Source organism: Symphalangus syndactylus, chromosome 1 (genome assembly GCF_028878055.3).
Source record: "Symphalangus syndactylus isolate Jambi chromosome 1, NHGRI_mSymSyn1-v2.1_pri, whole genome shotgun sequence".
NCBI classification, from domain to species: Eukaryota; Metazoa; Chordata; class Mammalia; order Primates; family Hylobatidae; genus Symphalangus; species Symphalangus syndactylus.
The window spans coordinates 112,310,237-112,338,235 of NC_072423.2; the positions used below are offsets into that span (position 1 = coordinate 112,310,237).

The following is a 27,999-nucleotide window of genomic DNA, read 5'->3' on the forward strand; positions in this document are numbered from 1 at the left end:
TACCCCATCGCGGGAGCCGCACCCTGTGGAGCGTTCTGGGGTCCCGGCCCTGACCTCTTCCTGGGTGTCGGGATGCCCGCGTCCTCTGCACCCGGCGCTGCAGCTCGTTATCGCTTCTGCCTTTGGAGGCCGGTCCGTATAGTGTACCTCCCGGACTATCTCTCACGGTTAGCCGGCAATCCCCAGAGCCCCCTCCCCCATGCGATGAGTCCGCCGTGAGGGGCGGGGCCTCCCATTATGCCAATAGAAACAATGTCTGATTGAAGTGCTCCGCGTTCACCCCTCGCCTCCGCTCCTCTCGTGACGTCTGTTGCGCCAGGTCCACCCACTGGCCTGGCGAGACCGGTGCGTGCCAGGAGTTAGGCAGGGAGAACTGGAATGCACCGAGGGTCGGGGGAGGACTGAGTTTCTGTGTCAGTCCCTTCAAGGGGTTAAGGCATGCGGTCGTGACAGACGAGGGGCGGGGACCCGAAGAAGCGGGGCCCGCAGCCATGGGGCAACGCCGGGCTCCACGTGGCATCCCAGAGCACTCGGTACTCGCAGCCTGGGAGGGGGTGCAGCCTCCAGTGAAGGGGCCCCCAGCCCAGGAGACTGCTGGGGACCAGCAAGGCAGGGAAGAATTTGGCCTCTGCTCCCGCCTCGAGAGGGTCATCTCTGGTCCCTGCTCCGCAGGGGCGATCCAAACTAGCAGGTGGTCGCGACATGTTTCATAAAACTAGCTGATGGGATAGTTAAAGCTATTGTTCGGGGTGCTGACACCCCAGACCCCTGTCCAGCCATCGTCCCCTCTACCCCAGGATTTCACACAGTACCCTCTCCCAGAGCTATGAGAACGCTCATGGGCACCAAAATTTCAGACCAAAATCCAGGACACGGTTCAGAACTAGTGGTCAGGAAGGGGGACAAGAGATCTGGAAGGACAGAAAAAGTCTGGGAGACGGAGCTCGGACAGCGCCCTAGAAGGAGGGAGGTGGGTGAAGGCGGCGACCGCAAGTGGGGAGGGCGGACCCAACGACGGCGAACCTCCGCGCTGTGTTCAGCACCATGAGCAGCGCTCACGTCCTCAATAAAGATGGCGGCAACAGCTTCGGTCCTCAGAGCTGCCATGCGCGATGGTTCGTACCACCGTGTTTCGGGCGCCGGGGCAGAGGTGGAGCGAACCATCGGGGCGGCCGGGAGCCATGTTGGAGCTGCGGGAGGCGGCAGCAGCGTCGGGGATGCTGTGGTGGGGGCGGAAAAAGCCAGGGCCGCACGCCGGAGGGGCTCCGGCCGAGGAGTAGATGGTGCCCAGAGGGCGGCGGGGGTGCGGAGAGACAGGCGGAGGGGCGGGGGCCCGGGGCGGCGGCAGGGGCCCGGGAGGGGGTCCGAGCGGCGGGGCCAGCCCAAGGCCCGGACCGGGGCGGGGGGCGGTGGAGGCCGTGCAGGGAGGCGGGGGATGATGGCGAGGCGACCGCCGTGGCGGGGTCTCGGGGGACGGTCGATCCCCATACTCCTGCTCCTTCTCCTCTCTTTGTTCCCCCTCAGCCAGGAGGAGCTGGGGGGCGGTGGGCACCAGGGCTGGGACCCAAGGTTAGCTACCACTACGGGGCCAAGGGCGCATATCGGTGGCGGAGCCTTAGCTCTTTGTCCCGAGTCTCCCGGGGTCCGGGAGGATGGGGGGCCTGGCCTGGGGGTCAGGGAGCCTATCTTCTTGGGGCTCCGAGGGAGAAGGCAAAGCGCCCGGAACAGTCGAGGGCCCCCTGAGCAGCCGAACGAGGAGCTGGGGATTGAACACGGCGTCCAGCCATTGGGCAGCCGCGAACGAGAGACAGGACAGGGGCCAGGGTCTATGTTATACTGGCGCCCAGAGGTCTCCTCTTGCGGGCGGACAGGACCTTTGCAAAGAGGTAGTCTGTCACCAGGGGCTCTGTCTTCAGGGGTCCCGGGTTCGGGGAACAACTCGCCCCTCCCTTCAGACTTTTTGGTTCGGCACCACGGTCCCAAGCTGGTGTCCTCCCAGCGGAACGCTGGGACAGGCGCCCGCAAAAGAGTGGGCACCGCGCGCTGCTGTGGGGAATTATGGGCAACAGGGAGCAAGGGTCAGGGCGAGAGAGCCACGACATCCGGAGCAGAAAGGACAGCACCCCGGCGGAACTGTCTTCCCGGGGCCTCGGGATCTGGCCCCGAGCTGGATTCAGCACCGCGCACGGCAAGGACAGCTCCTGCATCAGGTTCAGCACCCCGCGAGTCTCGGACAGCTCCCGAGCCGGCGCCCAAGCGCATGCGCTCCCGGGGTCTCTTCCGCCGCCGCTTCCTCCCGCAGCGCCCCGGGCCGCGCCCCCCGGGACTCCCGGCCCGTCCTGAAGCCAGGAAAATAACCTCGGCGAACCGGGCACGCTTTCGTCGCGCCGCAAACCGCCACCCGCAGTTTCCGCAGTACAACTACCAGACGCTGGTGCCGGAGAATGAGGCAGCAGGCACCGCGGTGCTACGCGTGGTTGCGCAGGACCCGGACGCCGGCGAGGCCGGGCGCCTAGTCTACTCGCTGGCGGCGCTCATGAACAGCCGCTCGCTGGAGCTGTTCAGCATCGACCCGCAGAGCGGCCTTATCCGTACGGCGGCAGCTCTGGACCGCGAGAGCATAGAGCGTCACTACCTGCGTGTGACCGCGCAGGACCACGGCTCGCCGCGCCTCTCGGCCACCACGATGGTGGCCGTGACAGTAGCCGACCGCAACGACCACTCGCCGGTTTTTGAGCAAGCGCAGTACCGGGAGACGCTTCGCGAGAATGTGGAGGAAGGCTACCCTATCCTGCAGTTGCGTGCCACTGACGGCGACGCGCCCCCCAACGCCAACCTGCGCTACCGCTTCGTGGGGCCGCCAGCTGCGCGCGCTGCAGCTGCCGCCGCCTTCGAGATTGATCCACGCTCCGGCCTCATCAGCACCAGCGGCCGAGTGGACCGCGAGCACATGGAAAGCTATGAGCTGGTGGTGGAAGCCAGCGACCAGGGCCAGGAACCCGGGCCACGCTCGGCCACTGTGCGCGTACACATAACTGTGCTGGACGAGAATGACAACGCTCCTCAGTTCAGCGAGAAGCGCTATGTGGCGCAGGTGCGCGAGGATGTGCGCCCCCACACGGTGGTGCTGCGCGTCACGGCCACTGACCGGGACAAGGACGCCAACGGATTGGTGCACTACAACATCATCAGTGGCAATAGCCGTGGCCACTTTGCCATCGACAGCCTCACTGGCGAGATCCAGGTGGTGGCACCTCTGGACTTCGAGGCAGAGAGAGAGTATGCCTTGCGCATCAGGGCGCAGGATGCTGGCCGGCCACCGCTGTCCAACAACACGGGCCTGGCCAGCATACAGGTGGTGGACATCAATGACCACATTCCTATTTTTGTCAGCACGCCCTTCCAAGTCTCTGTCTTGGAAAATGCTCCCTTGGGTCACTCAGTCATCCACATTCAGGCAGTCGATGCAGACCATGGGGAGAATGCCAGATTGGAGTACTCCCTAACTGGTGTGGCACCTGATACTCCTTTTGTGATAAACAGCGCCACTGGCTGGGTCTCTGTGAGTGGTCCCCTGGACCGTGAGTCTGTGGAGCATTACTTCTTTGGTGTGGAGGCTCGAGACCATGGCTCACCCCCACTCTCTGCCTCAGCCAGTGTCACAGTGACTGTGCTGGATGTTAATGACAATCGGCCTGAGTTCACAATGAAGGAGTACCACCTACGACTGAATGAGGATGCAGCTGTGGGCACCAGTGTGGTCAGCGTGACCGCAGTAGACCGTGATGCCAACAGTGCCATCAGCTACCAGATCACAGGCGGCAACACCCGGAATCGCTTTGCCATCAGCACCCAGGGGGGTGTGGGTCTGGTGACTCTGGCTCTGCCACTGGACTACAAGCAGGAACGCTACTTCAAGCTGGTACTAACTGCATCTGACCGTGCCCTTCATGACCACTGCTATGTGCACATCAACATCACAGATGCCAACACTCATCGGCCGGTCTTTCAAAGTGCCCACTACTCAGTGAGTGTGAATGAAGATCGGCCAGTGGGTAGCACCATAGTGGTCATCAGTGCCTCTGATGATGACGTGGGTGAGAATGCTCGTATCACCTATCTCCTGGAGGACAACCTGCCCCAGTTCCGCATTGATGCAGACTCAGGGGCCATTACATTACAGGCCCCATTAGACTATGAGGACCAGTTGACCTACACCCTGGCTATCACAGCTCGGGACAATGGCATCCCACAGAAGGCAGACACTACTTATGTGGAGGTGATGGTCAATGATGTGAATGACAATGCTCCACAATTTGTGGCCTCCCACTATACAGGGCTGGTCTCTGAGGATGCCCCACCTTTCACCAGTGTCCTGCAGATCTCAGCCACCGACCGGGATGCTCATGCCAATGGCCGGGTCCAGTACACTTTCCAGAATGGTGAAGACGGGGATGGAGATTTTACCATTGAGCCCACCTCTGGAATTGTCCGTACAGTGAGGCGGTTGGACCGGGAGGCAGTATCAGTGTATGAGTTGACTGCCTACGCAGTGGACAGAGGTGTGCCCCCACTCCGGACTCCAGTCAGTATCCAGGTGACGGTGCAGGATGTGAATGACAATGCACCTGTCTTCCCAGCTGAGGAGTTTGAGGTGCGGGTGAAAGAGAACAGCATTGTGGGCTCAGTGGTGGCCCAGATCACTGCAGTGGACCCTGACGAAGGCCCCAATGCCCATATAATGTACCAGATCGTGGAGGGGAACATCCCTGAGCTGTTCCAAATGGACATCTTCTCTGGAGAACTGACGGCACTCATTGACCTAGACTATGAGGCTCGCCAAGAATATGTGATTGTGGTGCAGGCCACATCTGCTCCTTTGGTCAGCCGGGCCACTGTGCATGTCCGCCTGGTTGACCAGAATGACAACAGCCCTGTGCTCAACAACTTCCAGATCCTCTTCAACAACTATGTATCCAACCGTTCAGACACCTTCCCGTCGGGCATTATTGGGCGCATCCCAGCTTATGACCCCGATGTCTCCGACCACCTCTTCTACTCCTTTGAGCGTGGCAATGAGCTGCAGCTGCTGGTGGTCAACCAGACCAGTGGGGAGCTGCGACTCAGCCGAAAGCTAGACAATAACCGCCCACTGGTGGCCTCCATGTTGGTGACTGTCACAGGTGAGGGGCAGGGGACAGGCAGGTGACCCAGTGACACCAACCTGTTGGGCCTCAGGGACTCCACAGGGCACCTCAAACCAAAGAGGGTGTTCTAAGCCTTCCAAGAACCCCTTAAGGGTAGGGTTCCTGCACCCTACAAGATCTGCCATAGACCTCACAAGGACTCTGCTTAGGTTCCTGGATAATCACAGAATCCCAATGAGTCAAAGGCATCTAGCAGACCCCATACAGCCTGTAAAGAACTGTCTGCTACCTAGGGATAGCTCCCCTTCTGATAAAAGGTCAGAGGTCCTGGGGTAATCCTCTGGAGGTCCCAGGCAAAGCCAGTATGGGCCAGTCAGTCCACACTATGCCCATGTTCAGACGAAGGGTTACTTTGGGTCCACTCTGACGCTTACCCCATCTGTGCAGGAAATGACCAATACTTGAGTGGTCAGGAACAGCAGCTTACTATGGAAGCTTCAGGTGGAGAGTGGCTTCATAGGGGCTGAGACCCTGACCTTTGGGAAAATGTCCAGAGGTCCACCTGCCTCTTTCCTGCCCCATCTGCTCTGGTCTTTCACAAACCCCTCCATAATAGGAGAGCGCAGGTGGGAGAGGCTTTCGAAGTCCTGCCTACTGGAGGCTGCAGAGGTTGGGAAATAGGCTTTACTGGTGCTCATTCCTCAGTTCTGGAGCAGGGACTCCTGGCACTGCCTGAGAAGGCACAACCTTCATTTATCCCTCAACTCACTCAGCAGTCTACCCTCATTGACCACCCAGTATGTGCTAGGGTGTGGGGACAAGACAAACAAGGCAGCTAAGCACCTCACCTTCATCTCTGGGGTGGTCACGGTGAAACCACAGGACCCAGGTCTGGAGTGGCAAGCAGGCTGCTAACTCAAGAATGCTGGTGTATGTATGTGTGTGTGTGTGTGTGTGTGTGTGTGTGTGTGTGTGTGTGTCAGGGTTCAAGACCCTCCTGGAGCTTGATAACCCAGGATTCTGGAGGATGGCATTGAGTCTTCACTGGGCCAGGGCCCCTTCTAGTGCCATGGAAGAGCAATTTGCTGACCAAAAATAGGAGATAGGTGATTCCTGATCTGGAACCCTTGTTTTCTGGAGGGGATGTTTTGCTGGTTCTGCTATGCTGGGGGAGGGGAGAAGGGAAAGGTGGCTGGGAATGAGTGGCCAGTGGCCCTAGCTCCTCTCTGTGTCCTGAGTTGGGTTGGCCTGCTGACCATAATAACTTAGGGAAGTGTGGGTTACTGAGTACTTAGGGTACTTGAGTGCTGTTGGGGGAGTGACTTGCTAACCCATAGGCACTGTGTGGGGTTGCTTGATCCCTGGCCCAGACCCCTTCTTATATTGGGGACTGGGGGAGGAAGCAGCACCTTTTTGACACCTTGATGCTGGGGGAGCTGGTGGTCACTAGCCCCAGACTCCCTTGTGTCCTGGTGGGGTCAGCCTGCTGACTTAGAGGTTCTGGGGGCCTAGGCTATCACTGGCCCCAGCCCTCTTGTGTCCCAGGGTGGGGTGGCCACTCTCCCCAGGATGACCACTGCCCCTGCCCCCACCTGCAGATGGCCTGCACAGCGTGACGGCGCAGTGTGTGCTGCGCGTGGTCATCATCACGGAGGAGTTGCTGGCCAACAGCCTGACCGTGCGCCTTGAGAACATGTGGCAGGAGCGCTTCCTGTCACCGCTGCTGGGCCGCTTCCTCGAGGGCGTGGCTGCTGTGCTCGCTACGCCCGCTGAGGACGTCTTCATCTTCAACATCCAGAACGACACAGACGTAGGGGGCACCGTGCTCAATGTGAGTTTCTCGGCGCTGGCTCCACGTGGGGCCGGGGCGGGCGCTGCGGGGCCCTGGTTCAGCTCCGAGGAGCTGCAGGAGCAGCTGTACGTGCGCCGGGCGGCGCTGGCGGCTCGCTCCCTGCTCGACGTACTGCCCTTCGACGACAACGTGTGCCTGCGAGAGCCCTGTGAGAACTACATGAAATGCGTGTCCGTGCTCCGCTTTGACTCGTCCGCGCCCTTCCTGGCCTCGGCCTCCACGCTGTTCCGACCCATCCAGCCCATCGCTGGCCTGCGCTGCCGCTGCCCACCCGGATTCACCGGAGACTTTTGCGAGACCGAGCTCGACCTCTGCTACTCCAACCCATGTCGCAACGGCGGAGCCTGCGCGCGGCGCGAGGGAGGCTACACGTGCGTCTGCCGCCCGCGCTTCACCGGTGAGCAGGGCGCCGGGCCAGAGCCGGGGAAAGCACGGGCCAAGGCTGGGGGCGGGACCACAATGCGAGTGAGTACTGGGAGTCACTTCGGAGGTCACGGGCTGGTATGGACGCGGTTAGGCCAGAAGCGGTAGAGCGTGGCCGGGAGGGGCGGCCACCTAGGCAGCGATGAGCCTGGGGAGGGGGCGGGGCCAGACGGAAGGGGCGTGTCCACCGAAGAGCCCGATCTTTCGGGGGTCTTGGCACCCGGCCTCGGGGCGCGCGGTCTTTGAAGGGGCCCGAGCAGGGACGGGCGTGGGCGTGACCGCCTCTGACCGCGGCTTGGCCCCCAGGAGAGGACTGCGAGCTGGACACCGAGGCCGGCCACTGCGTGCCGGGCGTCTGCCACAACGGGGGCACCTGCACCGACGCGCCCAACGGCGGCTTTCGCTGCCAGTGCCCGGCAGGCGGCGCCTTCGAGGGTCCGCGCTGCGAGGTGGCTGCGCGCTCCTTCCCGCCCAGTTCGTTCGTCATGTTTCGCGGCCTGCGACAGCGATTCCACCTTACGCTGTCCCTCTCGTAGGTGCCCGCCCCATGTCTGAGCGCCTCCACGCCGCCCCCACCTACCCGCCCTGACTCAGATTCCTGACTGCCCCGTCCTGGCATCCTCACGAGACACCGCCCCTCCCCTGACGCCCCGCCCGGGGTCTCCTGACCTCGCTGCACCCGCGTCTCCCCCTCCCCGCCGGTCGGTCCCGCCGTCCCTCGTCGCTTCCTCTCTCGCCCCAGCCCCTTCTCCTCGCAGGGATGGTGGGTGTGAAGTGGTACCCTGCTCCTGACGCCCCCACCCCCGCAACCCCCTCCCACCCCGCCCAGGTTCGCGACGGTGCAGCAGAGCGGGCTGCTCTTCTACAACGGGCGCCTGAACGAGAAGCACGACTTCCTGGCCCTGGAACTCGTGGCTGGCCAAGTGCGGCTCACATATTCTACGGGTGGGTGCTCCGGATGTGACGGCGAAAGGGTGCATGTGTGCTGGAGGACGCAGGGCCCAAGTCCCCTCAGGTTTGCTTCACTGTGCACCTGAGCACACACTCCACGCCATACAAGCAGTGAAGACCTAGCTCCTTGGCCATTCCCTGTGGGAAGGTCCTCCCTCCAAGAAGTCTGTTTCTCCTGTCTGTTCAAAGGCACTCTGAGCCAGCCATTGTGGTCACCAGTGGGGGGACTTATCTGATGCATCCAGGGTGGCCCTGGGAATGATTGTGCTTATATGCTTATATGACTGGGGTGGGATGGGGCGACTCCGCTGCCCCTGATGATTCCACGTGCGTCTCCCCTCCAGGTGAATCCAACACGGTGGTCAGCCCCACAGTTCCAGGGGGCTTGAGTGATGGGCAATGGCATACAGTGCATCTGAGATACTACAACAAGGTGGGGACCATCCCTGGCATCGGGTATGAGGGGAGTTGGCATGCTGACTTCTGCTCCTCGGGGGTTACTAGGGGCACTGTTGACTGGTGTGCCTGGGTCTTCAGCCCCGGACAGATGCCCTAGGGGGTGCACAGGGCCCCTCCAAGGACAAGGTGGCTGTGCTGAGCGTGGATGATTGTGATGTGGCTGTGGCTCTGCAGTTTGGTGCTGAGATTGGCAACTACTCATGCGCAGCTGCTGGTGTGCAAACAAGCTCCAAGAAGTGAGGCCCCTGCCCCCTGGTCCCCTTGTCCCCTGCCTACCAAAGCCCACTCCAACCCTTCACATCCCATTCCTCATCCCATCCTGCCAAACTCTCCCATCTTTCCCCCAAACCACCAAGATTTCCCTCTCCTCTCAAAGACCCTGAAAGCCTACTCACCCTAGCCCCCAATCCTGTATTCCACCCCATACTCCCTCCTCCCACACGCAGTCCCCAGGCAGTCCTCCAAAGCCTCCACCTCCCCACCCCAGTCTCACTAATGTCCCATGTCCCCTCCGAGTCCCTTCATCTCATGTTCAGTCCCCCAGACTCTTCACGTCTCCATCCCCTCCCCAGCCAGCCAGATGCCTCACTCTTTCATCGTAGCCCTCAACCCCTGTTCACCTACCTTTCCCCAGACCATCAGCCCATCATGGGCGCCCCTTTGCACCCCAACTGAAGTAAGATCCTAACTCCTTCCCCAGCTTGGCCTTATTTTCCTCCCTCAATCACCGTACCGTCTGGGTCCTACCCCCCTGCTTCCTGTGGCCCCCCAGGAGCAACTCTACCCTGGCCCCAGTCCCACCAATGACCCAGACCCCTGATCCCCAGGTCTCTGGACCTGACGGGCCCTCTTCTTCTGGGAGGTGTCCCCAACCTCCCCGAGAACTTCCCCGTATCCCATAAGGACTTCATCGGCTGTATGCGGGACCTGCACATTGATGGCCGCCGAGTGGACATGGCTGCTTTTGTCGCAAATAATGGCACCGTGGCAGGTAGGCCGGAAGTTTCCACCAGTCCAGCCTATGGCCCTATCCCCATCATAGGGAGGGAGTGGAGGACTCCATGGGGTGACTCCACACCTGACTTCAACCCAGTCTCCTTTGGTGGCAAGCACCATGCTACAGCCCAGACTTTAGGGCCTGACTCTTACCAACCCCACTCATCGAAAGAAAATGGGGCTGAGATCTTGGTCTCTTTCAGCCCCTCTGGATACTAAAGTCCTGTCCAGCACTTGTGCCCCCCAACCCTTGTTCTCATGTCCTCCATGTGCTTTCCTCTCCCAGGCTGCCAAGCCAAGCTACACTTTTGTGACTCAGGCCCCTGCAAGAACAGTGGCTTCTGCTCGGAGCGCTGGGGCGGCTTCAGCTGCGACTGCCCTGTGGGCTTTGGCGGCAAAGACTGTCGGCTTAGTAAGTGGGCAGCATGGGGCGGGGGGCCTGCAGGATCAGATCTGTTCCTGGGGCAGGGGCTGTAACCCTATGTCTCTTATCCACTCAGCTATGGCCCATCCCCACCATTTCCGTGGCAACGGCACACTGAGCTGGAACTTTGGAAGTGACATGGCTGTGTCTGTGCCATGGTACCTGGGGCTGGCATTTCGGACACGGGCAACGCAGGGGGTCCTGATGCAAGTGCAGGCTGGGCCACACAGCACACTCCTTTGCCAGGTGTGTCCACTCTGCTCACCCTCCCTATACCCTCAGTTCTCAGTCTCTTAGGCCGCCACTGACATTCTTGTGGGTTCAGGTTGGTCACACAGCATATTATTCTGCTAGGTGTCCCAACCACACTTGACCCTGCTCTGGACCCTAGCCCTTGATTCTCTTTCCATCATTATATCCTCTTCAGGTGCAGGGCTCCAGCATAGCTCTCTCTTATGCAAGCTGCACCAACCCACCCACAACACCTGGTCCTATCCTCTGCCCCTTGACCCCATATCAGCAACATGATGTCCCCTGGCACAGTGCCCTGTGTGCCAGGTATAACCTTGACCCCACTGTTCTGACCTCTGGTATTCCTGACCTCTGAGCCCTCTGATCTCACCTCCAAGTCCCAGCCCACTTGGGGCTCTAACCCCAGGGCTATGCATCTCTGCCCACAGCTAGATCGGGGGTTACTGTCTGTGACAGTGACCAGGGGCTCGGGCCGTGCTTCCCATCTCCTTCTGGACCAGGTGACTGTCAGTGATGGCCGGTGGCACGATCTGCGGCTGGAGTTGCAGGAGGAACCAGGTGGCCGGCGGGGCTACCATGTCCTCATGGTCTCACTGGACTTTAGCCTCTTCCAGGTCTGGCCTCTGACCCCGGGGTAGTCTGTTCTCAGCCTTCCAACCAGATCCGCCTTATTTGACCCCACCTCTAGTCCAGCTCCTTTCAGTGCCCTCCACTGCACTGAGTCTGATGTTCTTCCCCCAGTTCCCCACCATATATCCTTGCACTGAGCCCACCCACCAGCCAGGTTGGTCCACTCTCAGGCCCTCTTTGTGCCAGATTTGGGGCCTGGTCTTGGAGAACCTCTGTAGCCAGCACTTTGCCTGATTCCTAGAAGCCCATTCTAGTCTCTGCCCCAGTCTCTACCCACCCCTGGTCAAAATCAAGCAATATTAAGGTCTGCTGTGGGTCCAGGAGGGAGGGGGCAGCCTAGAAGGGTTAGAAGAAGGCCAAGACTGACTCTGGGCTATGACAGGGGTTCATCAGGCCCTTGTCCTTCAGTGCTGACTGCCCCCTTTCCTCCAGGACACCATGCCGGTGGGGAGTGAGCTGCAGGGCCTGAAGGTAAAGCAGCTCCACGTGGGAGGCCTGCCCCCTGGCAGTGCAGAGGAGGCTCCTCAGGGTCTGGTTGGCTGCATCCAGGTGGGGGTCAGCATGGGAATGTGATATGGGGCATTAGGGTCAGGTGTCAGAGGTCAGGGGCTCCTTGGGACCTGAAAGGCAGCATTCAAGTAGAGGTTGGCACGAGGGGGTGAATGACCCAGAGTTGAGAGCTAGGTCAAGCCTTTCTGTGGCATTGGAGGTGGGAGTCTAGCTTGGATTATCAAGGGCCTTTAGAAATTTGTGTCAGAAACAGCACAATTAGGGTCCCACAGGGGTACCACATTGGGGATATTTTTGAGGCCTGGGTTTTTTGAGGGTATCAGAAGACTGCATGTCAGCGATCATCAGACAGGGTGGCTGGTTCTGCAGTACTTAAGGCTGAGGTGCCTTAACATGGTCTCACCCCTTGCTGGCTGTGTGTCCACAGGGGGTGTGGCTCGGCTCCACACCCTCTGGCTCCCCGGCCCTGCTACCCCCCAGCCACCGAGTGAATGCGGAGCCTGGCTGTGTTGTGACCAACGCCTGCGCCTCTGGGCCCTGCCCACCTCACGCCGACTGCCGGGACCTCTGGCAGACTTTTTCTTGCACCTGCTGGCCAGGTGGGCCTTGAGAGGGTTGGGGGAAGGGTGACCTGGGCAGGCATTAGGGGCCCATGATGAAGCCTGGGGAACCTGAAGGAGGCAGGGACTGGGGACGGGTGCCTGCTTCCTTCCATGCTCTGCGACCAGGGTCCTGAGCTTTCTGACCCAATCTGCAGGTTACTACGGCCCAGGCTGTGTAGATGCCTGCCTCCTGAACCCCTGTCAGAACCAGGGATCATGCCGGCACCTCCCAGGAGCCCCCCATGGCTATACCTGTGACTGTGTGGGTGGCTATTTCGGGCACCACTGTGAGCACAGGTAAGAGGCTGGGGCTGAGGCGATGGGGAGACCTGGCAGGGACAGGGAGGGTCACTGGGATACCATGGAGGCATCTTACCTGGCTCTGCACCCCCAGGATGGACCAGCAGTGCCCACGGGGCTGGTGGGGGAGCCCAACCTGTGGCCCCTGCAACTGTGACGTTCACAAAGGTTTTGATCCCAACTGCAACAAGACAAATGGGCAGTGTCACTGCAAGGTGTGCCTGGTCCCTGACCTTTTAACCCTTCCTTGGATGCAATCTGCAATTCCTGTCCAGCTTGCTGACCACCGCCACCTGACTTGGGCCCTAACCTCTTGCCTGTGTCCTGTGACCTAGTTGCTGTCTCTCATCCTTTACCCATGACCCCTCCCTTGCCTTCACGCATGGCCCAAGTGTCCTCTGACCCATGAGCACTGTTCTCTTGACCCTTTGTCCTTGATTCCACTCATTCCCCAAGCCCTGACCTCTGACTTCAGGCCCCTGGCCCATCCTCAAACAGGAGTTCCACTACCGACCACGGGGCAGTGACTCTTGCCTCCCATGTGACTGCTACCCTGTGGGCTCCACCTCGCGCTCATGTGCACCCCACAGCGGGCAGTGCCCCTGTCGCCCAGGAGCCCTTGGCCGCCAGTGCAACAGCTGTGACAGTCCCTTCGCGGAGGTGACAGCCAGCGGCTGCCGGGGTGAGCAGGCTCCACCCAGCTCCACTCATAGAGGGTTGGTTCCAGTGTGCCACCATCACGTATCAGTGGCACACTTGACTCCTTGGGGACTCTGGAAGCTTCTCCTGAGGGAGACCACTTACACCCAGGGAACCCTACCTTGCCCCAAGTACTTTGCTGACCTGTCACAGAATCTGACAGGTCAGCTCCTGAGAAGCCAGCAGGAGTGGCGGGCAGTGGGCCTTTGCGGGGAGGTGGAGGGGCAGTGGGTGTGGCTGCCACCTGCTCCGGACCCTGACTGCCTGGCTCAGCACCTCTTCTCTCTCTAGTGCTCTATGATGCCTGCCCTAAGTCCCTGAGATCTGGTGTGTGGTGGCCCCAGACAAAGTTTGGTGTCCTGGCCACAGTGCCCTGTCCCCGGGGGGCCCTGGGTGAGTATGTGAGGGGAAAGGGCATCACTGAGGGTGGGGGTGGGCCTGTCCTCTGACTGCTAGAGACATCTCTTTTCCTAAATTGGGTGGCTTTGTTCCTGCAAAGAGGTGGAAGTGGGGTGGGAGTCCATGTGGGCCCCTCACTACTGATTAGGGGCTCTGGGCCCCTCCCTACACCCTCATTGAGCCTCCATCTGTTTCTCTTGGCTTCTGGGCAGGATTGCGGGGTGCAGGTAAGGGGTACGTGTTTGCTCAGGTGCGCTGCCCCCTCCCACTGCCAGAGCTTTTGCAGACCCCTCCTGCTGCCTGAGGTCCCTGCAGACCCTTCCCTGCTTCCTGAAGTCCCTGCAGGCCCCTTCTGGCTATCTGAGTACCCCGGGGACCCTTCTCTGATGTCTGAGATCCCCAGAGACCCCTCCCCATTGCCTGAGGACCCTGCTGACCCCTCCTCAGTTCCCGGGGTCCCCATAGGACTTTCCCCACTGCCTGAGGTCACGAAAGATCCCTCCTCAGTCTGAGGACCCTATAGCTCCTTCCTGCTGCTTGGGGGCTCCTTCCTGCTGCTTGGGGGCCCCTCCCCACTGCCTGAGGTCCCCTCAGAACACTCCCTGCTGCCTGAGGTCTCTGCAGTGGCTGGACAGAGATTGTTTGCGTACGCATGCTCATGTGTGTATCTCTGTGCCTGTGCACGTGTCTGTGAATCTGTTGCGGGGAGGGATTCTGTGATTAAGTTAGGCTCTCTCTTGTTGGTAGCTACAAACTTTTTTAAGATCCAAGTCAATTCTCATTCAACCTCCATCCCAACCCCAGAGAGAAGGGAGAGAAATGACAGCAAAGTAACCACTGGGGCAGTTAAAACTTGTGTGAGAATCCTCCCACCTTTCACTGGATGTTCCTAGAAGCCCTCTTCTGTGTCATGTCTGTGTGTGTGTGAGAGAGCATTGTGTGTCTGTGTGCTGGTCTGGTCCATACATCTGTGTGTAATTGGTGAGCATTGGTGTGTGTGTGAACCAGCACATCCGTGAGCCTGTCCTGGCCCACGTGGGTGAGTGTGTGCAGCCCCACCCTTGTGCTTTGTATGGTTGCTGGTTGAGAATGGTCTACGGCCCTTTCAGGAATTGCCTGACAAGCAGCTGGGGCCTACCTGGGCTTGGGCCGCTACCTCCAGGGGTGCAGCTATAGGTGCTCATGACTCTGACTTCTGCCTCAGGGATTCCCCCAGGATAGGAGAGGGTGCTGCGGTTATCTCCTCAGCAAAGGTATCCAGGCCCCAGGCCTGACCAGGGGTTGCCTGCCTCCAGGTGCTGCTGTGCGGCTGTGTGATGAGGCCCAGGGTTGGCTGGAGCCCGACCTCTTCAACTGTACCTCCCCTGCCTTTCGAGAACTCAGTCTGCTGGTGAGACTGCCCAGACCTTTTCCTGCAACCTAAGGCCTTCCTTGGCCTGTGGTGGGCCCCAGATATCACACCCTAGCCCTTGAACTCCTGAGGCTTTCCTGGTTGCCCTTTAATCTGGCAAGCCTTTCTCCCTGTGAGGCTTTGGAGGAAGGCCTAAGGGACCACAGAGCAACCATCTCCTTGTCCTGGCAGCTGGATGGCCTAGAGCTGAACAAGACGGCACTGGATACCATGGAGGCCAAGAAGCTGGCTCAGCGGCTACGGGAGGTGACTGGCCACACTGACCACTATTTTAGCCAAGATGTTCGAGTCACTGCCCGCCTGCTGGCCCACCTGCTGGCCTTCGAGAGCCATCAGCAGGGCTTCGGGCTGACAGCCACACAGGATGCCCACTTCAACGAGGTGGGGCTGTGCCCTATGTTCTCAGTGCCTTGGCTCCCCAGCTCCCAGCGCCCTGCCCCTGGATCCTCAGCTCAGGTTCTCCTGCTGTCCTCTTGGGAAGTGAAGGTCCTGGGCTCTCCCTCTGTCCTTGTCCTCTGCAGCCCCACCCCCTTGCCTGTTGGAGCCCCTCTGAGCACCCGTCCAGACCTCTCAGGCCTGCCCTATCCCCTCATACATCCTCACCACCTGGCTGAGCCCAGTTCTATCTCCATCCTCCCAGAATCTGCTGTGGGCCGGCTCTGCACTGCTTGCTCCAGAGACAGGGGACTTGTGGGCAGCACTGGGGCAGCGGGCCCCTGGGGGCTCCCCAGGCAGCGCGGGGCTGGTGAGGCACCTGGAGGAGTATGCAGCCACGCTTGCAAGGAATATGGAACTCACGTACCTGAATCCCATGGGGCTGGTGACGCCTAATATCAGTACGTTGTGGGTGGGGTAGGGCGGGGGACAGCAGGAGGGCCATGAAAGGGCAGGTACCTGAAGGTCTGAGGGGCTGTGGCTATCGATGCCAACATTAATGGCAGGAGACTCAGCCACCACCCTCAGCCTTTTGTAGGGACTGGCTCCGAGCTGGTAGCAAGGAAAACGGATTGTGGGACTCAGGCACGGGATGCGAGTAAGAGTAGAACCCTTGGCAGGGGGAAGAGGTCCATGATGGGCCTCCCCTTTCTTTCTCCTGGGTAGTGCTCAGCATTGACCGCATGGAGCACCCCAGTTCTCCCCGGGGGGCCCGTCGCTACCCTCGCTACCATAGCAACCTCTTTCGGGGCCAGGATGCCTGGGATCCTCACACGCATGTGCTGCTGCCTTCCCAGTCCCCACGGCCATCCCCATCGGAAGGTGAGAGCCCCTGGGGGACCCCTGGGCCAAATCCTGTCTCTCTGTCCCCCCAACCAGATACCATGTTGCCCTCCTGCCAATTTTCCCCTTTCCAGACCTCCCCAGTGTCAGACCCTCCCACATCTCCCCTCCACCCTCCCCCCACCTCCCCTCTACCCTCCCTCCCACATCTCCCCTCCACCCTCCACCTTGCCACACCTTCACTTTGTCAGACCCTCTCCCTCATCACAGATGACCCCTCCCAGGCCTTGACTGTTACTTTTTGGGTTCATGCTTCCTGCAATCCCCAATTCTGCTCCTGCAGGGAAGAGACCCCCATGGTTGATCGGGTTCAGAGCTGGGTTGGTGGGTGCTTTGGGTCAAAGGTCATTGACAGAAGCTCCTCCTCCTCTCCTGGCAGTTCTGCCCACAAGCAGCAGCATGGAAAACTCCACCACCTCAAGTGTGGTCCCCCCACCAGCCCCGCCAGAGCCAGAGCCTGGGATCTCCATTATCATTCTCCTCGTTTACCGCACCTTGGGGGGACTGCTCCCTGCCCAGTTCCAGGTGGAACGCCGAGGTGCCAGGTACTCAGGCCCCTCACCCCTGAGCTTCCTGCAAACTTCTCAGCCCGGCAGCCCCTTTTTTGGTGGGTAGATGCGTAGGTTCACAACACACAGAGAGGAGCACAGCTCCAGGGAGCCCCGTCCTCGCGGGGTTCTGTGTGAATCTTATTCTCTGGAGTTGTACAGTGACAGAGCCACAGGCTGACAGACACAGAGCCACACACAGGAGGGATCCATGAGCCAGGTACAGACAGACCAAAGGGCTGACAGAGACAGACAAGGACAGGCTGACTGATGGGGGTAGGAGGGAGGGCAATCAGAGGCAAACAGTTGCAGGTCCCCTGGAGCTGCTCAGCCCCTCAGCAGCCCAACAGAGGCTGGAGGGAATCTTAGAAACAGCTTCTACTCTGGGGACATCCCAGACCCTGGGTCAGCCCTGGCGAGTGGCACGAAGACGGGGTGAGGCAAGCAGGCTGAGCATGGGGAGTCAGCAGTGTGCAAGCCCAGATGGGTATCTCCCCAGGCTTCCCCAGAACCCCGTCATGAACTCCCCGGTGGTCAGCGTGGCTGTGTTCCATGGACGCAACTTCCTAAGGGGAATCCTGGAGTCCCCCATCAGCCTCGAGTTTCGCCTGCTACAGACAGTGAATCGGAGCAAGGCCATCTGTGTGCAGTGGGACCCACCTGGCCTGTGAGGACCCCCATTCTGGAAACCCTTGGTCCCCTGTTAGCCCTTGGGAGGCCAACTGATAGTCTCAGCCTACCCCTGGGGCCCCCACTAGTGCTGTTGTGCAACCCGGACCATGAGGAATGCTGTACCCCAACTCCAGGCACCCTCAGCCCTTCCCATGATCTCTCACAAACCCCTGCCTGACAGTGGGTCACAGTTGTGTCTAACTGCCCTGTGGCTGCAGGGCGGAGCAGCATGGTGTGTGGACAGCACGGGACTGCGAGCTGGTGCACAGGAATGGGTCCCACGCACGGTGTCGCTGCAGCCGGACAGGGACCTTTGGGGTCCTCATGGATGCCTCTCCCCGTGAGGTGGGGCTGTGTTCAGTTTCCCAAGGAAGCAGGGGGTCAAAGGGACACAGGGATTCTGCCCAACAGCCCATCAACCATTCCTGTCTCTGTAGAGGCTGGAGGGCGACCTGGAGCTGCTGGCTGTGTTCACCCATGTGGTCGTGGCTGTGTCTGTGGCTGCGTTGGTGCTGACTGCAGCCATCCTGCTGAGCCTGCGCAGCCTCAAGTCCAACGTGCGTGGGATCCATGCCAATGTGGCAGCCGCCCTGGGGGTGGCAGAGCTCCTCTTCCTGCTGGGGATTCACAGGACCCACAATCAGGTGCAGGATCAGGGCAAGGGAACTTGTGTCCCGATGACCCTACTGGCCCAGGAGGCCTGGGACCAAAACTCAGGGTCATAGGTCAGGGATGCTCGGGTTGGGGCCAGGGTTTTCAGCAGGATGCTGGGGTAAGATATTGTGGTTTAGGGGTGAGAGGTGGGAAGCAGATGCCTGGGGTAGGGGTCAGAGGTGGGTGAGGCAGGAGAGGTCCTGACATGCCCCCCTGCCCTCAGCTGGTGTGCACTGCAGTCGCCATCCTCCTGCACTACTTCTTCCTCAGCACCTTCGCGTGGCTCTTCGTGCAGGGGCTGCACCTCTACCGCATGCAGGTTGAGCCACGCAATGTGGACCGCGGCGCCATGCGCTTCTACCATGCCCTGGGCTGGGGCGTCCCTGCTGTGCTGCTGGGTGAGGGCTGTGACCCCCAACCTCCATCCATCACATGGCCTGACCCCTGACCCTGTCCCCACTCCTGCTCATGACCCCCAACCTCAAACCCCAAGCCATCTATTCATGACCCCCAACCTCAAGCCCCAAGCCATCTATTCATGGGGGAGCTGCTCTGCCCTCACCCATGCTTTCTCCCATACATGGGCTGGTCAGCAGCTCTGGAACACACACCCTCAGTCCTACCCTTTCTCTTCCCAAGGCCTTGCTGTGGGCCTGGACCCTGAGGGCTATGGGAACCCTGACTTCTGCTGGATCTCAGTCCATGAGCCCCTCATCTGGAGCTTTGCTGGCCCTGTTGTCCTGGTCATAGTGGTGAGTGCCCTGGACTTGGTGCCCCCTCTGTACTTCCCTCCCTCATGGGGGGAGGAGGTGCAGTGGACTCAGCTGAGGGCGGTCAGGTGGCATTCTGCAGGCTTCCTGGGCTCGGCCTTCATTTTTTCTGTCCTCGGGTCAGTGGCCACTCCCATTCAACTGGCATGGAGATGGGGGCGTGGGGTCAGAGATTCAGTTGCCTGTCCCTGCCTCTGTCCCTCTCAGGTTCCCAATTTCTTTTTCTGTGATGCTAAGCTCCTTTGGTGTGTGTGTGTATGTGTGAATTTCTCACTGGTTCTGCCTCTCTCTGTGAATCTTAGTCTCTCATTGCCTCTCTCTCTCTCTCTCTCTGCCCTGCCCGGCCCCACATGTCTGGCCGTGGGTCCAGATGAACGGGACCATGTTTCTCCTCGCTGCCCGCACATCCTGCTCCACAGGGCAGAGGGAGGCCAAGAAGACCTCTGCACTGTGAGTTGGCTGGCTGGAGGAAGGGGGATTCTGAGGATGGCAGGTCCCTCCTTGGGGGGGGGTCTGGGGCCCCCAGATCTTCCCTGGTGCAGGTTGGGCTCCAAGTTCTGGATGAAGGAATGAAGTCACACCTGCCCTGAACTGTGGTCCCTCTCTGGCGCCCTCGCTATACTGTGGCCCCACATGTGCTTCTGCCTTGCTGTCTCTCCTTGTCCTCTGGGTCCCCCCAGAGTCTCCCATGGCTTGGGTGGCTCACTTTGCCCCCTGCCCTGTGTGTTCCCACCTGTCTTCCATGCCCTCCCTTGGGGCTCCCATACCCCTGTGTTTTCCCGTGTCCTCATGGCTCTTTGACTGCTCTCCTGCTTCTTTGTGGGACCTCCCATCTCCCCCAGTGTCCTCCAGAGACCTCCATGTTCCCGTGTGAGTTCCTTTTTTTCACGTTTTGTGTGTGGCCCCTGTGTGTCCTCCCGTGTTCCCTGCATGAATCCTACATGAGCCTTGCATGTCCTCCTGTGTCTTCCCATGTCCCCACAGCAGGACCCTTCGCAGCTCCTTCCTGCTCCTTCTGCTGGTCAGTGCCTCCTGGCTCTTTGGGCTCCTGGCAGTCAACCACAGCATCCTGGCCTTCCACTACCTCCATGCGGGACTCTGCGGCCTCCAGGTGACTCTAGTGCCCCTCCCTCACCCCAGAACAAGGTGGGCCTTCAGTAGGCTGGGGCCATCCCTAGGCAGACACTGACCCTAGGCCTAGAGCTGACTCTTACTGGATAACTTTGCCAGGCTGGGTACTACCCCAGACCAGACACTGGCCCTAGCTGCTGCCCCCAGGCCTGGAGCTGACTCTAACTTAGGCACTGATCCCAGACTCAGTGCTGATCTTGGATTGACCTTTACCAACACCAAGGCTCCCAGCCCCTTGCTGATCCACACTGACCTTACCGACTCCAGCCACTCCTGCTGCCCCAACCTCTCCCCTGCTGACCTTCTCTGACTCCCTTACTGAGTCCCGCACGGGCTCCTCACTGACCCGCACTAGCCTACAGTGACTGACCCCGTTGCTGACCCACAGTGACTTATAATGGTCCCTGATTGACCCCTGCCGACCCTGCTTTGACCCTCGCTGACCCACAGGGCCTGGCGGTGCTGCTGCTCTTCTGTGTCCTGAATGCAGACGCTCGGGCTGCCTGGACACCAGCCTGTCTGGGCAGGAAGGCAGCGCCCGAGGAGGCAAGGCCAGCACCTGGGACGGTGAGTCGGGATGGGGGCCCTGAGAAGCCAGGCTTTGAGGCTGCTTCAGGGTAGGCTCACACTCTGTCCCCACCATCCCCAGGGACCTGGGGCCTACAACAACACGGCTCTCTTTGAGGAGAGTGGCCTCATCCGCATCACTCTGGGCGCCTCCACCGTCTCCTCTGTGAGCAGCGCCCGCTCCGGCCGGACCCAGGACCAGGACAGCCAGCGGGGCCGCAGCTACCTCAGGTGAGAGGAAGGGCCTCCTTGTGAGGGCACACTCAGCTTAGTCCAGCCCCACTTTACCAGGGCTTGGCATGACCAGGTCCTAGGGTGGGTGGCTCCACCCATCTTGGCCATCTGGGGCTCTGCTTCTGCCTCTGCCCTAAATGCTTCCCACCACATACCCAGGGATGCCATTCCACCCGCAGCTGGCTGTGCACTCAGACACTCCAGCCTCCAAGGCACCCCATCACATCCCTCTTTCATGGCGGGGGGGCTCCTGCATTTCCAGGGACAATGTCCTGGTTCGACATGGCTCAGCCGCTGACCACACTGACCACAGCCTCCAGGCTCATGCTGGCCCCACTGACCTGGACGTGGCCATGTTCCATCGAGATGCTGGTGGAGTTGGGGCCTGGGGCAGGGAGGAGGGAGGCAGAGGATCTCTTCCCCATCCCCTTTTCTTCTACCCCATACTGGGAGCAGTGGCTGACTGGGGTGGGACGATCTCCCCCAAGGTCCCTGCCTCAGGAGGCACCTACCTCTCCAGCCCTGGTTCTCCCAGTCCACTCCTGATTCGTTCTTCCCTCTGATAAGTCCCAGCCCTTCTGCTTCTACCTCCACTCCAAGCCCTGCCCCGGTTCCCGTCCCCAACCCTAACCCCCTTGCCGTACCCACCTCTAGACCCTCAACTCCAAGTTCCCTTATCTCCAAGTCCCTTACCTCTGAAAGTACTTCTGACTTTCCCAACTCCAGGTGCAGACTCCGACTCCGACAGTGACCTGTCCTTGGAGGAGGAGAGGAGTCTCTCCATTCCATCTTCAGAAAGCGAGGACAATGGCCGGACGCGGGGGCGCTTCCAACGGCCACTCCGCCGGGCAGCCCAGAGTGAGAGGCTCCTCACCCACCCCAAAGGTGCCAGGCGCCCTCTGACCCCTTGGGTCACCAAGGGATGCCCCATTTGTTATCCCTCCAGCTCCCCATCTTTCCTGCGGTTGGGGTTCAGCCTGGTCTTTCTGACCCCTCAGACATCAGGTTCCCCGACTTCTAGTCTGTCCGCCTCCAGTTACGGGGAGGGGGCTCACCAGTCACCCCCACCCATTGATCTCTGAGGAGATACCCTCCTGTTCCCACTTCTGCTCAATGAGAACAGCCAGGGTTTCAAGGGTCATTAGGGTCAGGGGTCATGAGTCACTGGGATCAACCCAGAAGCTGTAACCTGCCCTGGCTCCACAGATGTGGATGGCAATGACCTCCTGTCCTACTGGCCAGCCTTGGGGGAGTGCGAGGCAGCCCCCTGTGCTCTGCAGACTTGGGGCTCTGAAAGGCGCCTGGGGCTGGACACCAGCAAGGACGCGGCTAACAACAACCAGCCAGACCCGGCCCTGACCAGTGGGGATGAAGCTTCTCTGGGCCGGGCCCAGCGCCAGAGGAAAGGTACGGTCCCTGAGCCCTGGCCCGCACCGCAGGCACGCTGGGGGCTGCTCATGCCCTGAGCCAAGGGATTGCAGCTTCCTCATCCCAAACTGAGAGCTCTTCTTACTCTGACCTAGGGCGCTTCTGCTTCTCTAGCCTGCTTCATGGTCCTCAGGGACTGCTCCTATCCTGACCTGGGAATTCTCTGTCCCCCTCTACCCTGGCCAGCGCCACAGGGGGACCACAGGGGACCACTCCTGCCCCAGCCCGTCTGTTTTTCAGAGACCCTAGGAGCTGCTTCCCCCCCGCTCCCCGCCCAGATCCCAGAGCCCCTGCTCTGATCTGGAAGATTTCTGTCCCCTACTCTGCTTTTATGGGGACCCAGAGAAGAGGTTTCTGCCCTCACCCTTGCATCACAGGGACCCTGGGGACTGCTCCTGTCCAACCCAGGGGGTTCCTGCGTTTCAGCCAGGCCTGCATTGTCAGGACCTGAGGGCTGCCCCTCTTCTGACCTCAGGGAGTTTGCCCCATCCCCTGCACCTTGGGACCTGCCCGCCCTCCCCCTGCCCTGGGACCACAACTGGAAGATGACTGCCCTTCCACTCTGACCCCTGTCCTGCTGCCTCTCTGGGACCACCAGGGTTGCCTCTGCTGCTCCCCAAGGGGTTCCTGCTCCCAACCCTGTGTTGGAAGGATCCCAGGGGCTGCCACACCCCTAGACTCAGGAATTCCTGCCTGCCCTCCCCCTCCCACACACACCCTGCCCCCCATTTTCTTCCTCTCACAGGCATCCTGAAGAACCGGTTGCAATACCCACTGGTGCCACAGACCCGAGGTGCCCCTGAGCTGTCCTGGTGCCGTGCAGCCACCTTGGGCCACTGTGCTGTGCCAGCTGCCTCTTATGGTCGCATCTATGCTGGCGGAGGCACAGGTAGCCTTTCACAGCCAGCCAGCCGCTACTCTTCTAGAGAACAGCTGGACCTGCTCCTCCGGCGGCAACTGAGCCGTGAGCGACTAGAGGAAGCCCCTGCCCCTGTTCTACGTCCCCTGAGCCGGCCAGGGTCCCAGGAATGCATGGACGCTGCACCGGGCCGACTGGAGCCCAGAGATCGGGGCAGCACCCTGCCACGGAGGCAGCCACCCCGGGACTACCCTGGCGCCATGGCTGGCCGCTTCGGGTCACGGGATGCGCTGGACTTAGGGGCACCTCGAGAGTGGTTGAGCACGCTGCCCCCGCCCCGCCGCACCCGGGACCTTGACCCACAGCCCCCACCCCTGCCCCTGTCTCCCCAACGGCAACTCTCAAGGGACCCCCTCTTGCCATCCCGGCCGCTGGACTCTCTGTCTAGGAGCTCGAACTCTCGGGAGCAGCTGGACCAGATGCCTAGCCGGCACCCCTCACGAGAAGCCCTTGGGCCACCCCCGCAGCTGCTCAGAGCTAGGGAGGACCCGGTCAGTGGCCCCAGCCACGGCCCCTCCACAGAACAGTTGGACATTCTTTCCTCCATCCTTGCCTCTTTCAACTCCTCGGCCCTCTCCTCCGTGCAATCTTCAAGCACACCCTCGGGCCCTCACACCACTGCCACACCTTCTGCCACAGCCTCTGTGCTTGGGCCCTCCACGCCGCGTTCTGCCACGTCTCACAGCATCTCGGAGCTGTCGCCAGATTCAGAGTAAGTATGGTCCAGCCACCTGCTCTCACCCTCATCAGCTTAGGGCAACCTCCTGTGTGCCCTGCCCTGTGTTCTGCCACAGAAGGGGATGAGGGCTGGCAGACAGGTGTGGGCTACCCCAGGCTCAGCACAGCCAGAGGGCCACAGGCTGGGGACAGGAATCTGGCAAGAAATGGGGGTGTGACTAGCAGGGACTTGCTGGCTGTGTGACTGGAGCCAGCCAGCCTTCCCAGTACCTCCCAGGCTAAGGAGAAATAGGTGCCTTCCAGTGGATTGAGCTAGCGGATGGGAGGGCAGGAGCTGAGGCCTAGAAGTGGGAGATGACCTGGAATATGCAAGGGGCAGGGAGGAGAGGAGGAGGCCTTGCTTGGGAAGCTTTGCCTAGGGGGTCGTATAGGACAAGGAGAAGCTGGAAGTGGTGCCAGGATATACCAAGCTGAAGGGCTTGCTTTGTTGAGGATAAATCATTCATTCATCGATGTATTCAGTCAATATTGAGTTCCTCCTGTCTGTGGACACTTTGGGGTGGGGCTCACAGGAACTGAGTTGGAACCTGGTTCATCTCGGGTATGTGTGAAGCATCTGTGGGGACGGGGATGGCAGACAGACCCAGGAAGTAGCTGGATACACAGGAGTCTGAGAGGGACTGGTGGGAGTGGGGAGGAACCAGGAGCTGCCAGGTCTCTCGTAAGCCAAGAGGAGAGTTGAGTTTCAAGGAGGAGAAACAGCTGGGTCAGGCTCTGGGGGGTTGTGGGGTAAGAGATGGCTTGGGGAGGAAGGGGGCCCTAGGGGTGGGGCAGGGGATCAACAGAACTGAGCAGGACCCAGGGCAGAGAGAGGACAAAGGAAGGAGGAAAGAGCAGGGGTTTGGGGGGCCTGGGGCCTGGGCACTGAGGGCTGCTGGGGGGTAGGGACCAGAGGGAGTTAACCCATGGCCTGGGTCCCCCTGCAGTCTAGCTTTGGGGTCTGGCTGTTTGGGAGGTAGACTAGGGACTGAGCAGGGGCCCAGGCTCTGGAGTCGCACAGGTTTGAGTTTGAGCTCTGTGTCTTACCTTACTAGCTGCGTGACCTTAGGCAGAGGCAAGCCTTTCTGGGCCTCAGTTTCCTCATCTGTAAAGAAGTCTGTAGTAACAAACTCTTCGAGATGTGGAAACCTATGCGATAATATCTGTCAAGTGCTCAACACAGCATCTGTAAACAGTAGGTGCTCTTGAAGCACTTAGAGAAAACACCTGGGCGGCCAAGGAGCCTTGCTGAGTCTAGGGGTGCGGAATGGAGGACTCTGAGAACCCTGGAGTGGGCATGAAGGGGCTGGGGGCTAAGAGGCAAGAGCAATGGTGGAGGCAAGGGAAGCAGCCAGGCCAAATGTGATGGGGGAGTCCAGAGCTGCCTGACTCGGAGTCCTTTGGGCATCAACCTCTGATTTCCTCATGTGCCTCCAGAGTTCCCAGAAGTGAGGGTCACTCCTGAGGGGATGACGGCGTGGACGAGGAACAGCTGAGGGCGACAGAGGATCTAGGCTAACAGGAGAGACTCCAGGAGTGGGGGCAGATCCCAAGGCAGCCTCCTGCTCCCCAGTGGTGGGTGCCCCGGCTCTACCTGGTGTGGCAGGGCTGAGGCTCCATGCGCATCTGTGAGCATGCGTGTGACAGGTGCAGAGAGGGGGGACTGGAGGGAGACTTTTTTTTTTTTTGAGTCGGAGTCTCGCTCTGTCACCCAGGCTGGAGTGCAGTGGCACAATCTTGGCTCACTGCAAGCTCCGCCTCCCGGGTTCACGCCATTCTCCTGCCTCAGCCTCTCCGAGTAGCTGGGACTACAGGCGCCCGCCACCACGCCCGGCTAATTTTTTGTATTTTTAGTAGAGACGGGGTTTCACCGTGGTCTCGATCTCCTGACCTCGTGATCCGCCCGCCTCGGCCTCCCAAAGTGCTGGGATTACAAGCGTGAGCCACCACGCCCGGCGGAGGGAGACTTTTATACCTTTTGTACCTTTGTAACCAGAGAGATGCTTATGTTATTTTTCAGCTTTTCTGTCTCCTGGGAGGTTTGAGACTGGGCTGGGAGGGGGAGGGAGATAGAGGGAGAGATGCAGTTTGACCCCATTTGGGTCCCTAGCAAACCCTATGCTCATCTCTCTCTCCTTTCTGGGGTGGACTCAGATGGGTGGGACATATGCCTTCCTCCCCCTATTCCACCCCCAAGTTGATCTGAGTATCGTCAGGGGCCCAAAGTACAGAATTGTTCTTTGCTTTTTCTTGAATGCTCCAAAGGCCAAACTTCTGGGGCTGGGGGTTGGTCTTGGAAACAGGGGTCTTCTGACTTCCTCATGGGGGCTCGCTCATACCGCCCCTCCCGGTGGATGTGTGTATTTATTATGTGGAGTCCCTGCCACTTACTGCCTTATGACCTAGGACTGATGCTGTGGGGTGCTGGTGGAGCAGCTGATGTCGTGTTTACAGAGCAAGGCTTCCCTGTCTCCCACGGGGAGGGGCTCGGGCCTCTAGTCAGACATTCCTGCAGAGGGTCGGTGGAGGGGTCATTCACCTGCCCCTGCAGCAAGCAAAAGTTGTCTGTGGTGCCATTTGATTCCCTGACACTGCCCCCTGCTTGAATTGATTCTGAAGGGTAGGGTGGGAAGGTGAGCAAAGGGAGCAGAAACAAGGGAATTCAAGACCCAGAATGTAGGTGCCACTGCCTCCTATGTTTACAGGATCCTCCGTGGCCCTAGGCACCTGGGCTGCAGGAAGTGACTCCGTTCCACTCCTCCTTTATTCCCTTAAAAAGGGAAAAATGACTGTTACGACCCTGTTCACAAAACTCTTACTTTTGCTATTTTGTCTGCTGTCCAGAACTGAAGACTTTAAAATTTTGTTACTGTTTACAAGTCCAGATTCAAAAAATGTTTTTACTTTGTTTACAACTCAAAACTTTGAGTTTTACACTTTGTTTACAGTAGAGAATTTTTTTTCCTTTGTTTACAAGTGAAAGGTAGGGAAAGTGGGAGAGGGACTTGGAGGACCCACCTGTGAGGACCCTGACCTGGCCATCTTGAGGGGTTTTCTAACCCCCAGCTTTCCCAGGCCAAAGGTCAGCCTTGAGTCCCCTGTTTAACAGCAGACCCAGAAGACCTTGAGAGTAGGCATCCTCTAACCACTGGGAAGAGTGGCTGTGCAGGGTTGGGGGGTGGTCTGTGCAGACACCTCTTCACCCACCACCCCATGCATACTCTTGGGAAGCAGTTTCCTGGGAGATTAGAAATTCTACTTCCCTGACTGGAGCTAAATCCCACCAGCCAGGACCCAAACTCTCCTTACCCAGAAGGACCCCAGCTCTTGAAGGGCTGAGTGGCCTGCTGGGGGTGGGAGGGTGTCTTTGCCATGTCCTAGGTTTCGTAGATGCCCCTCTCTGGGGTTCCCCTCCTCCAGCCCAGCGGCCCTCTTTCCTGTCTGTGTAAATTGTTCCGTGAAGCCGCGCTCTGTTTTGGGAATAAACTTCTATAGAAAACAGTTGTTGCCTTTTCCTTTTGGGGACTGGGGAGGTAGGATGGCAGCTGTGAATGATTCAAGCCAGACTGACCTTTGGGAGGAATCTGAGCCCCTCCCAAGAATATCCAGCTATTTTTAGCCCATTTCATGGCAGATCTCTTTCACCTTGAAATCTGGCCCCTCACTTTGTGATTGGGTCCTGATCTTGGAGCACAGGTGCTGAGAATAAGGTGCTAAAGGAAACCTCCCCGCTGGTCAAGGCAACGGCAACAGAACTTCCTAATTCTTCAGGGTCTGCAGCCCTGACCCGCATTTTTTGCCCTTACCTGGGATGAAACCAACCTGAGGAACTGCTCTTGCAGTTCATGCCTTGCCCACCCAACAGCACTGACCCCCACCACTCTCCTCGGCGGCCCGCGCAGTAACCTTCTGGGAGCTATGTCCGGGCTGTGCTTAGTGCAGCGGAGGGGATCCTCCAACCATTTCTGGCCTGGGTGGCCAGAGTTAAAGGGGAGGACTTGGGGACCGTCGGCTCCCGGTCTCAAA

At 59.7% G+C, this 27,999-nt stretch overlaps 1 protein-coding gene across 3 annotated transcripts; it reads left to right on the forward strand.

Moving 5' to 3' along the window:
- Nucleotides 1-163: 163 nt before the first annotated feature.
- Nucleotides 164-27,474, forward strand: CELSR3 (cadherin EGF LAG seven-pass G-type receptor 3). 3 transcript variants are annotated; one of them, XM_055277625.2, is made up of 36 exons: nucleotides 164-5,183; nucleotides 6,746-7,396; nucleotides 7,729-7,954; nucleotides 8,252-8,367; nucleotides 8,718-8,806; nucleotides 8,911-9,068; nucleotides 9,660-9,823; nucleotides 10,115-10,240; nucleotides 10,329-10,498; nucleotides 10,933-11,118; nucleotides 11,567-11,683; nucleotides 12,072-12,243; nucleotides 12,402-12,543; nucleotides 12,641-12,761; nucleotides 13,045-13,228; nucleotides 13,537-13,638; nucleotides 13,857-13,871; nucleotides 14,940-15,034; nucleotides 15,227-15,436; nucleotides 15,696-15,891; nucleotides 16,157-16,312; nucleotides 16,713-16,878; nucleotides 17,381-17,548; nucleotides 17,772-17,898; nucleotides 17,991-18,197; nucleotides 18,431-18,605; nucleotides 18,847-18,959; nucleotides 19,348-19,427; nucleotides 19,962-20,088; nucleotides 20,559-20,675; nucleotides 20,758-20,906; nucleotides 21,172-21,281; nucleotides 21,636-21,794; nucleotides 22,116-22,316; nucleotides 23,083-23,968; nucleotides 25,411-27,474. In XM_055277625.2, the coding sequence occupies exons 1-36, from the start codon at nucleotides 1,073-1,075 to the stop codon at nucleotides 25,436-25,438; spliced, it is 10,320 nt and encodes a 3,439-aa protein (XP_055133600.1). In that variant the 5' UTR covers nucleotides 164-1,072; the 3' UTR covers nucleotides 25,439-27,474. The 3 variants fall into 3 exon arrangements, with proteins under 3 accessions (XP_055133600.1, XP_055133609.1, XP_055133619.1); XM_055277644.2 differs by having other exon boundaries at nucleotides 3,623-5,183; nucleotides 19,965-20,088; XM_055277634.2 differs by lacking the exon at nucleotides 13,857-13,871 and having other exon boundaries at nucleotides 19,965-20,088.
- Nucleotides 27,475-27,999: the final 525 nt, after the last annotated feature.

What these genes read in the sequence shown, in the direction of transcription:
- CELSR3 (XM_055277625.2), top strand. Translation starts at nt 1,073, where the DNA reads ATGGCGGCAACAGCTTCGGTCCTCAGAGCTGCCATGCGCGATGGTTCG. An exon ending in TGGACTTTAGCCTCTTCCAG is followed by an intron (nt 11,119 to 11,566) that starts GTCTGGCCTCTG and finishes CCTTTCCTCCAG; the next exon opens with GACACCATGCCGGTGGGGAG. An exon ending in GTCTGGTTGGCTGCATCCAG is followed by an intron (nt 11,684 to 12,071) that starts GTGGGGGTCAGC and finishes GTGTGTCCACAG; the next exon opens with GGGGTGTGGCTCGGCTCCAC.